General features: G+C 37.8%; 1 protein-coding gene across 3 annotated transcripts in view; it reads left to right on the top strand.

The window, feature by feature from the left end:
- krz (beta-arrestin protein kurtz) overlaps nt 1-17,440 on the top strand; it is a 117,924-nt gene that overhangs the window by 41,575 nt on the left and 58,909 nt on the right. For all 3 annotated transcript variants that reach the window (XM_083133936.1, XM_083133938.1, XM_083133935.1), the window contains exon 6: nt 15,638-15,816. In XM_083133936.1, the coding sequence (XP_082990062.1) occupies nt 15,638-15,816 (179 nt within the window). The remainder of the gene's footprint in view (nt 1-15,637; nt 15,817-17,440) is intronic.

The following is a 17,440-nucleotide window of genomic DNA, read 5'->3' as shown; positions in this document are numbered from 1 at the left end:
TTTGTGGTAGTCTGCCCTTTTGAAAATTTAAAAATAAAAATAACTAATAGAAAGACAAAATATGAAAATTAAACATCTCCATTATGACCGGGGTCGAGAATGTGTGGGGCCCTACCTCCACACACCCACATGCCTTCAAGGCAAGGTGTAATGCACAGGAGACAGTTTTACCTTATACCTTTATATTTATTATCTTCACTTACCACTCCTGATGAGGTATTATACCCATGTCTGCAGCTTCTTTTACACCAGCCGTCATCAATAATAGCTGTAATGTTAGGGAAGGTTTCTGAATCGATGTCACCCCTGTCTTATGCTAACTTCTTATCTTCGGCAATTGCTTCACTTAATGCTTTATTTGTACATTTCTCCAATATTCTGCCCAGAGATTTTTTGCGATGAATGAATGTTGGTTGACTTATGTATTTAACATTCGGAAATAAATACTATAAATAGTATTAATTAATTTAACTACTTACGTGAGTGAGTATGGAGTCTTATTAGGACAACATTTCGGAGGTCAAACTGCCTCCTTCATCAGGTTCGTGGATGTTTCTAGGCACCGAGCATAGTGCTGCATAAAAGAAGTGTTGAATGAGGGTTCGTTTAAGGGTTAATGTTAAAAACACTTACAAAAACTCTGCCATATTCCAACTTAAAAAATCTCAGCATGTTATAAACTTCGTAAAAACAATCCACACTTATATTAACAGTTGGGCTGAAAAGTACGTAGTATGACCGCCTACCTATTCTCGTAGCACTTCTCGCAACTTGAGAATCGCAGGGGAGCAACTTCCTTACTTGGATTTTTAACTTTCAGGCTTAAACCACATACGCTAACTCATGAAAAAATGTCAAAAAACAAGTCTGGTGTTAGTAAATTCAGATTTTTATTAATTTTTACATGCAAACATGCTTGAAATTTGTTAGAAAACAATCCGATTAACATGCATCGCATAAACTTACAGCCACCGCTTCCATTAAGCTAAGCCACAGAATATCTCCACCCTGCTATTCCTCTATTTTATACAATGCGATTGCCAATATGACTTTTCTTTGCAGCGCTGTCAAAGTTATAATTTGTACAGCGTGATTGCCATTGTAGTTTTTTACACATTGCTGGTAAAGTTGTAATTTGTACAGCGTGATTATTTTCATATACAACATTTTCAACTAGAGAACTTATGATCTGTCATAGTAGGCTGACTCATAGATGGCATTACTAGAATTAAATCCATGTGATTTTTACTTTGTACTAACCTTCAAAAGATACGTGTATAAATTTCACAGATGCCGAATAATTAGTTCGTGAGATATAGCATTGTGAGTGAAGCAGCTTTTGTTATTGTGAAAAAATGGATAAAAAAGAATTTCATGTGTTAATATAAAGCATTGCTTTTTGGCGAAAAAAAATACTGTTGAAGCCAAGGCTTGGCTTGATAAACATTATTCGGACTCTGCACCAGGAAAATCAACCGTTGAGAAGTGGTTTGCTAAATTTAAACGAGGCGAAATGAGCATCGAAGACGATGCACGCAGTGGATGCCCCAAAGAGGCTGTTACCGACGAAAACATCAAAAAAGTCCACAAAATAATTTTAAATGATCGTAAAGTGAAGTTGATCGAGATAGCTGAGATTATTACATAGCGTTGTTGGAGCGTTTAAAGGATGAAATCATGAAAAAACGGCCCCATTTGAAGAAGAAAAAAGTGCTGTTTCATCAAGACAATGCACCGTGTCACAAATCAATGAAAACGATGGCAAAATTATATGAATTAGACTACGAATTGCTTCCCCATCCACCATATTCTCCAGATCTGGCCCCCAGTGACTTTTTCCTGTTTGCAGACCTTAAAAGAATGCTCGCTGGAAAGAAATTTAGCACTGATGAAAAGGTAATCGCCGAAACTGAGGCCTATTTTGAGGCTAAAGAGAAATCGTACTATAAAAATGGCATCGAAAAATTGTATGACTGCTATAATCGTTGTATCGCCCTCAAAGGCAACTATATTGAATAATAAAATCGAATTTTGTCAAAAAAATATTTTTTACTATGTTAGCCTACAAACTTTTCAGCCCAACTGTTAAAATAACTAAAAAAAGATCCCAAATGGCCGTTACAAGCCTCCAAAACATTGTCCTTCTTATTCCTTGACCTACATGTATCGTAAGCATTTTTGTTATACAAAACAAATATATTTTCATAAAATAATAGAACGTCTATATACGATACAGCAATATATTATATAAATATAATTTTTCTTTCTAATTAGAAGCTCAAAGTAAACGTGTAACATGTAAGGTATTATGGAGAAGGTACATAATCTAACTAATTCTAACCTAACCTATCTTAATTTATTTGATTTATCGTAATGTAATAGTGGATCATGGTTAGTCTAATCCATGAATGATAACTTGCTCAAGCAAGTAAAGTATATCACACTGTGCAGAGATAACAATGACTGATTTTTTCATAGTCATTAAAAACTTAGGTCTATTCAATAAAGTGCAAGATATAAAAAAGGAAAGTTAAAAATTTGTACTTACGTATTTGAGTATAGTGCTCTTATTGTAGAACGACGTTTCAGAGATTGACTATCTCTTTCCTCAGGTTCGTATAAAAACTAAGTACTTGGCATAGTACTGCGTCAAAAATGTAATATGAGGATTGTGGTTAAGGGTTGGTTAGGGTACATTTAAAATATTAAGTTTTTGCTATAAGAAGTACGTAAAAACCAAGCCGTTCCCTAATAAAAACTTGTACAGTAGACCTATTCACAGGTAAAAAAGTTAAAAGTTAAAAATCTAAAAAACCTGCATAAATCACAATGCAACCTGCAGGTTTGGCCTTTCCTACCCAACTGTGCTTATCCATCCACATGAAGGTCAATTCACAAGGAATATTTCCCCTCCCCTTAATTTTCTCGTTTCCCCTTATTACATCACAAATCCAACGTGAATTCACGTTCCTCTCTTGCAGCTTGCATAACTTCCGGAGTGACGTGGAAACCGATATTGGGTTCAATCTTCCAGGCTTTATCCCATTTTTTGAGGAAATTGATCCACCCTTCTTCCAAATTTCCTTCGTCCCTATTAAGATTATTCTTCCCCCCCCCCTACAAATACTCGCTGTTTCATACACGTTTCTTCCTAATTTCCTCCCCTCTTTTCTGATTATCTCTTTTTTTGCGATTCTATGCCCACTTTCCAAAATGTGTTCTGAGAGACCCGTTTTGGGAACTTTTTCCCTTATGTCCTTTTCATGCTCGCTCCATCTTTTACCCATATTTCGGCCCGTCTGTCCTATGTACTCCTTCCCGCATTGGCATTCTATTCGATAAACCCCCTTCAAGACAGGGTTTCGGAGCGGAGCGGATCAACGCTCCGACTGTTGCCAACGCTCCGAAGCGAGGAGCGAGATTCTAAGAAATGGATCGCTCCGCTCCGGAGCGGAGCGATGTCTTATCCCGCTCCGCTCCGGAGCGGAGCACCGGGAATCGGAAAATTTCTCGCTCCACTCCGGAGCGAGGAGCGAAATTTTAGAAAACGGTTCACTCCGCTCCGGAGCGGAGCGCTACCATGACACGCTCCGCTCCGGATCGGAGCAGAGGAAGTTGGAAAATTTCTCGCTCCGCTCCGGAGCGAGGAGCGAAATTTTAGGAAACGGTTCACTCCGCTCCGGAGCGGAGCGATACCTTGTGACGCTCCGCTCCGGAGCGAGGAGCGATATTCTAAGAACTTGCCCACTCTGCTCCGGAGCGACTCCGGAGCGCTCCGAGGTTGGATAATACGAGTGTATACAGAAAACTAACGATCAAAGGTTCCGAGTACATTAGTAATTTTGTTTGTGAAATTTGTACCGCATTTGAAAATCGCCCGTTATTGTTGTTATAAAACTGATTATTACTAAAGCTAACGCCACGGAAACAGTCCAGAAAAGAATACGTCACTCACCTACAGTGTTGCCAATAAGCAAGGAATAATCCATACACAATACACCAAGGAAGGCACAATCAACCGCATACGTACTGTCCGTGACTGTACAACGCGCAATGTGTCAACTGTGAAGCGTAGAAGAAGTGTGGCAAACCTAGAGGGCCAGGGGTGTGGAGGAGGCAAGGGGAAGCTTCGATCTTCACTGGACTGTTTTTGTGAAGAGAGCGATATTATTATTATTATTATTACATTTTCATTATCACTTTTACTACTCTACTACTACTTCTGGGGACAATATATTTCAATAGCAGGTATGCCACCTGTGGTTTTATAAGTTGAGAGAATGGAACCACTCTCATTTCCTGCCACCAGGGATCGCGACTGAAACTCATTTCGGGTCAACTTCTGGTTCGGGCTAAGCACTTCGGCATATCGGCCCGACGTTACAGTCCACGCCGCGGGAGAAGTGAGTTATTCCGGAATATTGGTTCGAGTAACACTGGCGAAATTACTGCAGAGAATCCATTCGACCTTCTAAAATTCCAGAGGAAAGGCGAAGCAACTTATACGGAGGAAGATCAAGGCAGACAGGTGTTCATGCAAAACACTCGCTGGTGCATGATTGCCATATCTTACTTTCTTTTACCCTGGTTATGTATGATACTTTGAATGTAGCGAAAGGGAAAAGTTTAAAGTAATTGGAAATTCAGTTTGCTAATTTTAACTTTTCGATTTTTGAATGTATGAAGTTGAAAATCGGAATCATGCTTATTAATGTTACCGTCGGCCAATAAGGAAACGTTTTAATTTGAAATACAGAGTTTTCATATCTAACTTTTTAAAAATTCTGACACTAGAAAGTTGAAAACCGGCTTAACCAAAAATGTAAGTTGCCACATTTGGTTTACTTTTATGAAGGTATAATGTCGAAAATCGGAATGCTGTTTGTATACAGCAGAACAGGGGAATTTAAATAGTATGAAATACAGGGTTGTCATATCGATTATTTTTCCCAAATTTAAAGGCAGGAAGTTGAAATAGGTATTTAATGGTTACATACGTATACTACTGCAAAAATTACAAAATGTCTGGTTGCCATATCTAACATTTCAAGTTTGTAAGCAGTAACCTGGAAATATGCATGGTGGTTATAAGAAAATTGCAAAAATTTTGGAAGAACGACGAATGGAATGTTTCTATATTTAACTTTCTGAGTCTAGAAAGCCAGAAAACGTATACGTATAAAATTAATATTTTTTTGTATTAAGTACGTTGTACACAGCAAACCGACAGGAAGTTTTTAGTAATGAACAATGTGTAGTCAGCAGATAAGTCGAAACAAGATGTATAAACCTTAATAACCGTGATAAACACAAAATGTAATATTATCTACTTGGATAGGGTCATGTCCTGAATTTTATGGTTTCATTTTAAAAAACAGGGCTGCAAGCAATACGTGCCTTCCTCACTGATGGCATTTGATTTGATTTTTGTAACTTAGCTTTGAATTTTAGCTAATCGCGACGATGATAATGAGAGAATTGATAAATGTGTACTGAAAAAGAAAGTAGTGCCCTGTACCCCGATAACATAGTGGTAACAACGTCTCCTTGTAATGAAGGGGCACTGGGATCGATACCCGGTGGAGGGACATAGTGGCTCGAATACCACTTTAGGTAGGATTTAAACTGTAGGTCTATTCTCGATAGCGTATTGTTGAGTCTTAAATCCACCAAAAGTCCATAACAAAAGGCATTGTTTCAACGTATGTTGAATGTATAATTGCAATGTATATTGTGATAAATTAATCCTTAAGCAAATATACATTTGTAATTCTGTTTAACAATAAGAGATGTCACTTTCCTTTAAATCTATTCACAAAATCATAAAAATACAACTCGGAAATTCATTTCCAAATGAACAACCTCTTATGCATATCTTTTACGTATGTGTGTCTGTGTGTGTTTTTTTTCTGAAATCTGGCAAAGTTCTAATAATGTATTCACTTCATAAATGTCTATTACATAACAGAAAGCATCATTGGGTATTCAATATCAGACGAATAATGAATTCCATGGGAATATTTCAGCGAGTTCGTGGATTTGAGTTCAGCTCTCAACGACAAATGGTGTTGGTTTGACCCACGTTAATGTCATTGGTGTTTCCTTTGTGTTTGTTTCTCTATCACAGTATAATTCTTTTCCATAGTTTCGGGGTCCTATTTTTTTACCGACTTATCTAGGATTTGTTTAAAATTACGGATCATGAGAAATGTACGATTAAAGGCAAGGTAAAGTCCGGAAAAAACAAATTGAAACTTATACTTAGTTGAAAGGACAATTGGTTATTGTTGATTACAATTATAGAAATAACTTTATCGAAATACTTGGTTTTCTTTTACATACATATTTCTAATTCGTTTTGTGCACCATTCCATTCCTACTTGAATATGTAGACTATAAATAAAAACTCTGCATGGTTTCCTTCAATTCATTATTACAGTATAGATCTTCCATGATTCTCTTGGCTTATGATGCATAGAATTAACAATTACGGATTTTTTTCGTTCTTTTTTGTTCTTTTATATTGATTTAACAAATCTAGTCACCTTATTATTCTATTAAACTATACTGGTTGGAATGATTTCTCCATTCGCATGGATGTCCAGAAATGGAGGGGGCCACGCCACCCGGAAATTAAAGGTAATCAAGAAGTACATATTTCACGCATATAATTTCATTTCAGTCACAGTAATATATGTTAATTATTGCAAGGGCGTTGCAGGAACATGATAACTTGAAACTGTAGAATATTTTTAATGGGAGTAATACTATTTTGGGGAAATTCTGTCTCATTCTGCCCCCCTCCCTTGGACAAATATCTTGCTTGTCCCTTCCTGGAAAAAATCCTGAAGACGTCCATGTATCAGCGGCGTTAAAAATTTCATTAAATGTCCATACATCACCGTTGACAAGCACACATAATATGCATGTAATGATACAAGAGAACACAGCTTTTAAAGGCTTCTTTTTGTGACAGTGAAGAGAAGAATAACACGCGCAAGTAATACTTTTAAAAGAGAACAATCTAGCCAGAATTGGTGTAGCATAATTCTAATACAACTGGCAACACTTGATCTGTCTGGTAAAGGCGATGTCTCTACCATGTACGGATAAGTCGAACGCAACGTACAGCGCAGCGAACGAAGTTCTCAACCCCGAAAGCACACACAAACAAGCTATGTACCAGTTTCACTCTCCTCCCCTCTTGAAACGGGCACAAGACCAATGAGCTAGCCGATTGCACTGAGTCACCTGCAAGGAACACGGAATACGGCACAAAACGAAGCTGTCTGTTGTATGGGGGAGGTGGGTCGGAAAAATCCGTAAAGCAGAAAAAATTGATTGCTCGAAATTATTCGTAACCCATTCAACACATAACATTCAAACTCTTATATCTAAGAGTCACAATCCAAAATTTGAAATACCCCACGGATCCCTGACGTCAGAGCGACCACAAACAAAAAAGCTTCGGTCAAAAGTCCCCGTGCACCTCCTCCTTCACCCGTTCGACTAGGGCCATAAGGAAGCATGATTCACTCTGTCCCTCCCCTCCAAGAGGGGGCGATCATACAGACAAACAATTAGAGTACGTGGAAACAGGACTGCAGGCTCTTTTCCATGTGGTCCCATTATAACCACTCCGTCACGGAAGTCGACTTTAACGCGCCCATTCCATTATTCATAGTTGCATTACAGCATTCGTGTAAAAAAAACTCCTAAACGGATCGGAGCGTGCTGTCAAAAGCACCACGCTCCGGAGCGGAGTGCTGTTGCCTCACGCTCCGCTCCGGATCGGAGCGTGCGTCTAAAAAATCTGAACCACTCCGCTCCGGAGCGGAGTACTGCTGTATCACGCTCCGCTCCGGATCGGAGCGTACGTCTCAAAAAGCTGAACCACTCCGCTCCGGAGCGGAGTACTGTTGTATCACGCTCCGCTCCGGATCGGAGCGTGCGACTCAAAAAGTCGAACCACTCCGCTCCGGAGCGGAGCGTGTCTCTCAAAAAGCTGAACCACTCCGCTCCGGAGCGGAGTGCTGTTGTATCACGCTCCGCTCCGGATCGGAGTGTGCGATTCAAAAAGTCGACCACTCCGCTCCGGAGCGGAGCGTGTCTCTCAAGAAGTCGAACCACTCCGCTCCGGATCGGAGTGCTGTCGTACCACGCTCCGCTCCGGAGCGAGGAGCGGAGTAGAAATGACGCTTCGAAGTCGCTCCGGAGCGCTCCTTTAGTACGCTCCGCACTCCGCTCCGAAACCCTGCTTCAAGATGGTTATCATGGACAGAGAGGAATATCACCAAAAATTAGAAGATAGCTTTAAAGGTAACGATTTTGAGAAAATAGAGAAAGACCCTATTAATAAGATTAGAAGAGAGATCAAAAAAGGGGTAGAGACAAGCATTACATTGGGCACAAGCGAAAAGAAAATCCTTATTATGGAAATTAAAGTTGGCAACATACCAATTGCTTTTGGAATACCTAAGACACACAAACAAGGCATACCACTTAGGCCTATTATACCAACATACGAACATCCGGGATATGGGCTAGCAAAAATGCTGGTAAAAAGAATAAGGAAGGTAAATGAGAACACCCAATATAGCGTTAGGAATGCCGTAGAAGTTAGAGAATGTATTGAAAATCTGGAAATTGATGACGAGGATACAATAAGTAGTTTTGATGTTGTTAACTTATACCCAAGTGTACCGAGGGGGCGGGCGGGAGACTGTTTACTAAGGTGGCTGTTAGAAAAAGGAATAGACATTCTAACTGCTTGGGAATATGTACGATGGTATAACCTTGTAACGGAATATAATTTTTTCTATGTCAATGAAAGTATTTATCGACAAAAAGAAGGCTTGGCGATGGGAAACCCCATTTCGGGTATAGTAGCGAGCATTTTTATGCACTTCATTGAGAAGGCAGCTTTGGGAAAAACAGGAATGGGTATTAAATATTATGGGAGATACGTTGATGATATCTTGATTATAGGAAAGGGGGTAGCACTGAACAAGGTTTTTGAAGAATTAGAAAAACAAGATGAAAGAATAAACTTCACTAGGGAAAACTTAAGGGATGGAAAAATCAATTTCCTGGATCTTAGTATCTTGAAAGAAGGGAATAGGATTAGAACAGGAGTACATCATAAACCCCTATCGGGGAACTTATATATTAACAAGGAATCGGCGCACCCCGAAATAACAAAGAAAAACGTATTCCTTAACTTTTTTATTAGGGCCGGTAGACTATGCAATAATGAAAAAGAAAAAGACAACAAAATTCGGTGGATAAGAAAAACAGGATTAAAAAACGGATACATAAATAGAGAAATGGATAAGATAGCGGAGAGAGCACGGAAAATTATTAGGAAAGAAGGGGATCAAAAAGAAGGGGAAAAAATCGAAAATAGGAGGGTAAAGTACGTTGGCATCCCTTACCATCAATCCGTATCGGAAAAAATCGGAAAAATAACGAGAGATTTTGGAATCGTTTGCGGGATGAAAGCACCAAAGAATGTAGAAAAATACTTCACCGATTATAAGAAAGGAAAGACAACTAGGGAAATACCGGAAAAACAGAAGGGGGTTTATCGAATAGAATGCCAATGCGGGAAGGAGTACATAGGACAGACGGGCCGAAATATGGGTAAAAGATGGAGCGAGCATGAAAAGGACATAAGGGAAAAAGTTCCCAAAACGGGTCTCTCAGAACACATTTTGGAAAGTGGGCATAGAATCGCAAAAAAAGAGATAATCAGAAAAGAGGGGAGGAAATTAGGAAGAAACGTGTATGAAACAGCGAGTATTTGTAGGGGGGGGGGGGGAAGAATAATCTTAATAGGGACGAAGGAAATTTGGAAGAAGGGTGGATCAATTTCCTCAAAAAATGGGATAAAGCCTGGAAGATTGAACCCAATATCGGTTTCCACGTCACTCCGGAAGTTATGCAAGCTGCAAGAGAGGAACGTGAATTCACGTTGGATTTGTGATGTAATAAGGGGAAACGAGAAAATTAAGGGGAGGGGAAATATTCCTTGTGAATTGACCTTCATGTGGATGGATAAGCACAGTTGGGTAGGAAAGGCCAAACCTGCAGGTTGCATTGTGATTTATGCAGGTTTTTTAGATTTTTAACTTTTAACTTTTTTACCTGTGAATAGGTCTACTGTACAAGTTTTTATTAGGGAACGGCTTGGTTTTTACGTACTTCTAATAGCAAAAACTTAATATTTTAAATGTACCCTAACCAACCCTTAACCACAATCCTCATATTACATTTTTGACGCAGTACTATGCCAAGTACTTAGTTTTTATACGAACCTGAGGAAAGAGATAGTCAATCTCTGAAACGTCGTTCTACAATAAGAGCACTATACTCACATACGTAAGTACAAATTTTTAACTTTCCTTTTTTATATTCTGGATTTGTGAGTAACACGCGACAAACCTATAAAATGATAAAGTGCAAGGGCAAAATGAATTCGTAATTTGTCTGGCTTCTAAGAGTTTGCAAGCACATGGATAACTTAAATTCCCAACTCTTGTCCTTCGACATCACTTTCTATTTGTACGAAGTAATGAACAGAAACTGTGTGAATTGTTAGTGTCAAAACACACAAGGAAAACGGACAAACCTTTTTTTTGTGATGTAATATATCTTATCATATGCAGACAATTGCTGATTTTGGTTGAAACAAGAAGGTATAAAAAATTAAAGAAATATGTATACTGTACAATAAACATCCCATTATGCACACTGAATTTCTACTTTACTTTATATGTGTAACAGAAACTAGCAAGCAATTAAATATAAATAATACTTACCTTCTAACCTGTTCTTGTTTTTCACGTTCGCGACGTAATCTTTGGGCCCTTGATCTTCCAGAGTAAATTGGGTGTGCTCTTCTTCGATGATTGTGTTTCAGATTCCCCATTTTCAACACAACGTATTGTAAAAACCAAAGAAAGTCTTTGATCAAGACATACAGAATGTAATCTTGACAACAGCATTTCTTGTAGCTACATCAGTTACAGTGGGTGCTCGTTCCTATGTGCAGTACGTATGCGCAGTCGTTCGTGGATGCATTACATCATCTGGGAGGAATTGGGTTTGGTGCGGGGCACATTCAGTGCTAACACGGTGCGTAAATCGGAACAAGCAGGTTGTTGATTTTGTGGCATTCGATTTATTTTTATTGTATTTTTGTACTTGTCGACAGCTCTGAACCTCCCATAGAAATGCTAGCGGACGTTTGCTTCGGCCAAGCCCCGAGCACACCCGAGCATAGATAAAATAACCGAAGGGGGTCCCGAGCCTTCACGATGATGTCATGCGCTCATGCACGATCAGCAATCTTCAGATGGCACTACCTTATATATTAAGTTTCCTTGCATTAGTTAGTATCTGGTAGCTTGGTTTGAGTTTCAGGCAATCAAGCACTTGCATTGATCATATCGTTAGAAAACACGTAGTGAAATTTTGGCAGCAGCGGATGCTAAAATCTGCACCACAACGAAATGTCACTTCCAAAACCATAAACATAGCCACTACTTTCTAAAGATATGAAATGTTTTCTCCTTTTTCCATAGTATTCAGGTACTTACGGCTACACACTGGATTCGTTGTTTCACAACAAAATCTCGCTTACTAGTCATAAAAGACAAAAATACACCGTTTCACCAGTCTTGTCAAGAACTACCACTTCAACGTCATCTGTATGCAGCAGTTTGAACAGACGGATATGTTATATTTTCTTCTATTTAATTAAAAAAACCTTAATCCTAACAAAATTATAGGTATTTCAGGTTGTAGTGAATAAAACAATCTTTTACGTCCAAAAATGCCTTCCTTACAAAATCTATATTAGTGGTACGGTTGTGCCTGGGAATTTGGGCCTATTCTTTAATGTGGCTTTAGATCCCCCTTAACTGTTTCTATGAATATTTTACTATTACATTGAATGTTGCTTAAAAGTAGTAAAGGAACAGATTAATTAATACTGCTATTGGTATCGACCGATATAGGCCTATTGATATGTTAGTTTGTCAGTAAAATTACCAATAATTACACCTGTAACCTGTAATCCAGTACAAAACTCTACCATTTTGTTGCTTTTTTTATGGACAGAACAGAGTATCTGTCCTCATATACCATAGTTTTTTTTAAGGTAAATGCCCAATAAACAGGTTTTTTGCTAAACCAAAAAAAAATGCATTCCATCACATTCATTAGTTAAGAATCCCTCAGATTCTTCTTGGAGCATTTGCAGTTTCACATCGTATCACTGTAAAAATCAGTTATCAATATCAGTAAACTTTATGTTGGTATTATCAATATTGGCAAAATATTTGTAATTACAATTTGATAAAAATCTTCATCTAAAATAATAGTAATAAAATAATAACATAAACATACTGCTTGTTTTACCCTTACGTTGCTATATTACAACAATGTAACATTGACATGATCCATTGCATAACTGATTCTTTATTGTTAAAATTTTTCCCATTGTCATAACTGTATATTTAATCAAACTAAAAATAAATGTTTGATGAAGGGAGCATGTGTTCTCAAACGTCACAACAAAAACTATTTTTTATGCTTGTAACAGTCGTAAACTGCAAGAGTAATAAAAATGTCTTGGACTTGAAATGTCATGGAATGAATTTAAAATATTAAAACCTATTTTTACTACATATGAGTAAAAATACTCAAAGATTTTCTCTTCTTAGTTATTTTCCTATGTAAGCAGAGAAAAAACGTATGTGAGATAAATGCATACTTTTGTGATTGTACAATAAAACTGTACAATAAAACATTCATAATGTGTTAATTTTGACTTCTTCTTTCTCCACCCTTTATGCCATTACAGTGTCGGGGATGCCTCAACCCACTGTTTCTATTTCTCTCTCTTCTTGGCCATCTTTTTTATTTCTTGGAATGTCTTCACTCTTTTCCTTCTTATTTCTTCCACCATATCCTCATTTGTCTTCTTTGGTCTGCCCTTGGGCCTTCTTCTTTCTGGTCTTGCCTCCAAGAACTGCTTGGGTTTCCTTTCTCCTTCATTCTGGTTACATGGCCAAACCATTTCATCTGTCTTTTGATGAGATGGTTTTCAATTGGCGTTTGCTCTTCCCATATCCTTTCGTTTCTTACTCTGTCTCGTCTTGTTTTTCCTATTATGTTTCTGTAGCATTTCATTTCTACAGTTGTTATCTTACTAAGATCCTTTCCTTTCATTGGCCAGCTTTCACTTCCAGTAGTATTGGTTCTATTACTGATTTATATATTTGTAGTTTGGCCCTCATTCCTATTTCCCGTTTTCCAACTATTGTCTGGTTCAATAGACAATATGCATTATTTGCTTTCCGGACATGATTTGAGACTTCTGGCTCTATTTTCCCATTTTGATGAAGAATTGTTCCAATGTACTCATAGCTGCTCAACTTGTTTTCTATTACAGTTTATGTTTAGGTCTCCTACTTTATCTTCTGTTCTCTCATCTTCACTACCTTACTTTCATTAACCACTATCCCTTTTTCCTTTCATGTTTCTGTCCATTCTAATACCGTTCTTTGCAGCTTGCCCTCTGAGTTTGCAATGATCACTACATCAACTGTGTACACCAAAGTTTGACAGTACACGGGCTTCATTCTCCACATTTCAACCTTGGTCTTTTCTGTTCTTCGTTTGCCTATTTTTATCACTTCATCCGTTACTGTTATAAAGAGTAATGGGCTCTAACTGTCCCCATGTTCTACTCCTCTATCCCATCATAATGGCTTGGGATGTTTCACCAGTCGAATGTCTCCTTCTACTTTTTCATACATCGACTTTACTGCTCTGAATGGTCTTGGTGCAGCCTTCCTCCTTTTTAGTAGTTCCCATATTACTTTCCTTGGTATATGTCAAAAGCAGCTTTCAAATCTAGGAATGCCAAGTTTGCTTCTTTTCCTCTGCTCAAAAATCTGTCCAATATGGTCCGAATTGAGTATATGTAATCTTGTGTCTGTCTTCCGCTTGCTCCTCTTCAAAAAGTCTGGTTCTAGGCAAATTCCCAATCTTCTTCCAATATACTTGAATATATTTTCATTACTACCGAAGAGAGGCATATAGCTCTGTAGTTAATTTTGACATAGATAAAAAATGTTCTGAACATAATGTAATCGGTTACACTTGGCTTGCGTTTTTTTTCTGCAGGACATTTCTGTTCTCCTTGATATACATACTGCATCTGGCATCTTTGCTGGTACGTTGATTATCACTTTGTCATTAAGGTTCATTTGTATAGTACAGACGCCATGTAAGAAAATGTAAGAGTTGTCCAAGTGAAAGTGAGACTCTTGTCATTGTTTAAATACACAAAGCTTTGCACTGGTTGATTGTTTTGCATGTGAAAGTGAGATCTGTTATGGTTGGAGAGTGTTAGTGTGCTGTGGTCACATTCAGTCATGATGCAGACTTGTCCAGACCCAGCGAGGATTTATTCAATTTTTGACAACTGTAGGTGTTCAGGGAGCCAAAATTTAACATCGTATGATGAATGTGCATGGGAATGAGTGTCTTTGTCACAGTATTTAGATAGTTTAGTGGCAATATTTGCAGTGGCACTCCACTGGCAGGTCCTCGACCACCACTCCCATTGCCCAACCTGTCACCTTGCAACTACCATGTCTAACTATGCAGGTTTGCTAACGAGGCTGAGGTGCAGGATGCCATTGAAGACTGGTTTCCTATTCAACTATGGACATTCTTTGCTCAGGATATCCACAATCTAGTGAGGCATTTGATCCCTAGCTTTAACATACAAAGGAGCTCTGCGTAGCATATATATGACCCAATATGAAATTTTGGCCGATACCGATAAAATACCGATATAAAATTTACCAATATTCTACCAATCCGATGTAAAATCCCAAATAATACATGAAGAACCCGAATGGTTCATTTACCTCCTTAATAAATGTGTGTTTCCAGGTGGTATTGGTATCCGAAAGTATCAGTTGGAACTCGACTGATATCAGTCTGTACTTTTCCAGCATATTGGTATTTCACGGGGTCCACACACTTTTGCGGAGTCTAATTATCCTAGAAATTATGAAAAATTCCAACTTTTTTTTTATTTTGCACCAATTTTGCACGAAAACTCTACTTTGTGATTACATAACTTCTATTTTAATATTGTGATGTAATTCTTGAATATTATGAAGCAAATTTCTTGGTTAATTGATGCATATAATTGGAGAAAAATATTTACACACCAATATTGATCAATATTTTGAATAAATTTTTATTGTTGCAATTTTCAATTAACAGTATCGGTATCGGGTATCGGTGGTGATTAGTAAGAGTATCGGGATCGGTTCAAAGTGGTATCAGCTCAACCCTAATATTTATAGATATGTCTGATCGGTAAAATAATCAGTAATTTTACCGATATGCCTATGTCGGCCAATACCGATAAGAGTTCCGATTAATCTGGCATTAATTCACACTTCATATTCAACCAATGAACTATTTCGGAAAAAGAAAGTCTCACTTTAATTGGGGCAACCCTTATACATTTTAAAGAGTAGTAGAATGATTGTAACTAGTGCAGTTACATTTTGATTGCAGTATTTAACATGTTTTCTCTTCACAGGAACGACTTATTAAAAAACTGGGGCCAAATGCATACCCATTTTATTTCGAACTACCTCCCCACTGCCCAGCATCTGTCACATTGCAACCTGCACCAGGAGATACCGGCAAGCCATGTGGGGTCGATTACGAGCTTAAGGCCTTCGTGGGAGAGACTCAGGATGACAAACCCCACAAAAGGTAAGTACATTGTAGCTGACTTATTATTCAATAGTATTTTACACTTTTAGAAAATTGTTGAAGATTTTTGGGTTACCATATTTCTTAAATCTTATGGTATGAAACTTATGAAATCTCACTGAACTAGAGTTGGAAAATAGCTGACTTTTTGACTTTTTTAAAAAATAAAAAATTTGGAAAATGGATCCTCCCCATATTTATGGCCAACCTTTTACCATTTGCAGCCTCATTTTAGCGTAGAAGTTTCCAGTTCTATATTTTCCAAGTAGGTAACTAATCTTACATAGCGTCAGTATGGTAAGTTAGCATCTTTCGATCTTTCCATAGAAGTTCCCAGGTTCGAGTTCCAGCCTGGATATGATTGTTTATGTGATTATCCCATGATTGTTTATGTGATTATCCCATGATTGTTTATGTGATTATCCCTTCTTCAATTTCTTGTAATCATCACTCATCCTCTTTGTCACAATTAGCCAAAAGTGGCAGAAAAGCAATGGTAAATAACAAATACGCAAATATATGCAGTCGAGATAGAGATTTTGACCTCTGCTTCTAGTTTTTTAATTTTGTGTGCCTAATGTGTGTGTCTGGTTCTGTTTTAAGTTTCGCACCTAGTGGTGATACAACCCCCATGTGACCAGTCTGCACCACTTACCACCACTTTGTTTACAAAACTAGAAAACTGAATAAAATGCTCATTCAGATATATTCAACATTCCTTTTGCATTTTTGGTCATCCCTCGTTTAACACAAATGCGCAAGAAAATATTCCCATTTCCTTCTGCCTTACTGCTCATTTTCTTTTCATTTTTTTTCTGGCACTGTTATTGCATGCAGCATGAAAAACGTTAATGTCAAGTTATTAGATGAGTCAGAAAACAATTAAGAACATTTATGTTAAGAACGTTTATGTGCAAACTATGTATTCAAATATGTCATGGAGGCACATAGAGGGTCTGGAAGTAGGGCCCCACACAGTCTCCAAATCTGCCATTCTGCAAGTGACATGATCTCAGAAAATAGCAAAAATTGACGTGTGCTGAGACAGAAAGTGCCATCACTTGTAAACAAAAATTATGAGAAATCATTGTAAAGCTTTCGTTTAAAATTCCAGTATGGAAAACACTTTTCAAGGTGGTTGAGCAATCAGTTTTGGACCACCTGCCAGTACCAGTGGTGTTGGTCCCAGAATTTAATCACAATACTTTTTGGAGTGCAGGCATCTCACAGTATGAGCAAAATTACTGCAAAACACCTTCATTGAATGTTATTATTCAGGAAATTATTCAAAATTTTCATTTGTGAAGATTAAAAAGTTTGCTTTGTGTTATATGCCATTTTATTATTCCAATGTAATTGTTTGCATATGGAAAGCAAATCTTTAATACATTGATGTGGTGTGAACAAAACTTGATTGATACATTGTTCAAGCATTGGCATCAGCTCAGCCCTGGTCTTTTCATCTTATCTAGTTAACTAATTACATAATGTAACTTGTATTTAAAATTCTAAAACTAGTACAGTGAGAAATACAAGCTGTAAAACTAGACACATGCTGCCAGTCAATATGTACTGATGTGGGTTCATTCATTTGAAGAAAATGGTGGAAAAGTCTAAAATTTCA

The sequence above is a fragment of the Lepisma saccharinum genome, chromosome 13, assembly GCF_977018435.1.
Source record: "Lepisma saccharinum chromosome 13, izLepSacc3.1, whole genome shotgun sequence".
In the NCBI taxonomy this organism is placed as follows: domain Eukaryota; kingdom Metazoa; phylum Arthropoda; class Insecta; order Zygentoma; family Lepismatidae; genus Lepisma; species Lepisma saccharinum.
This window is presented reverse-complemented; position numbering and strand designations above follow the sequence as displayed.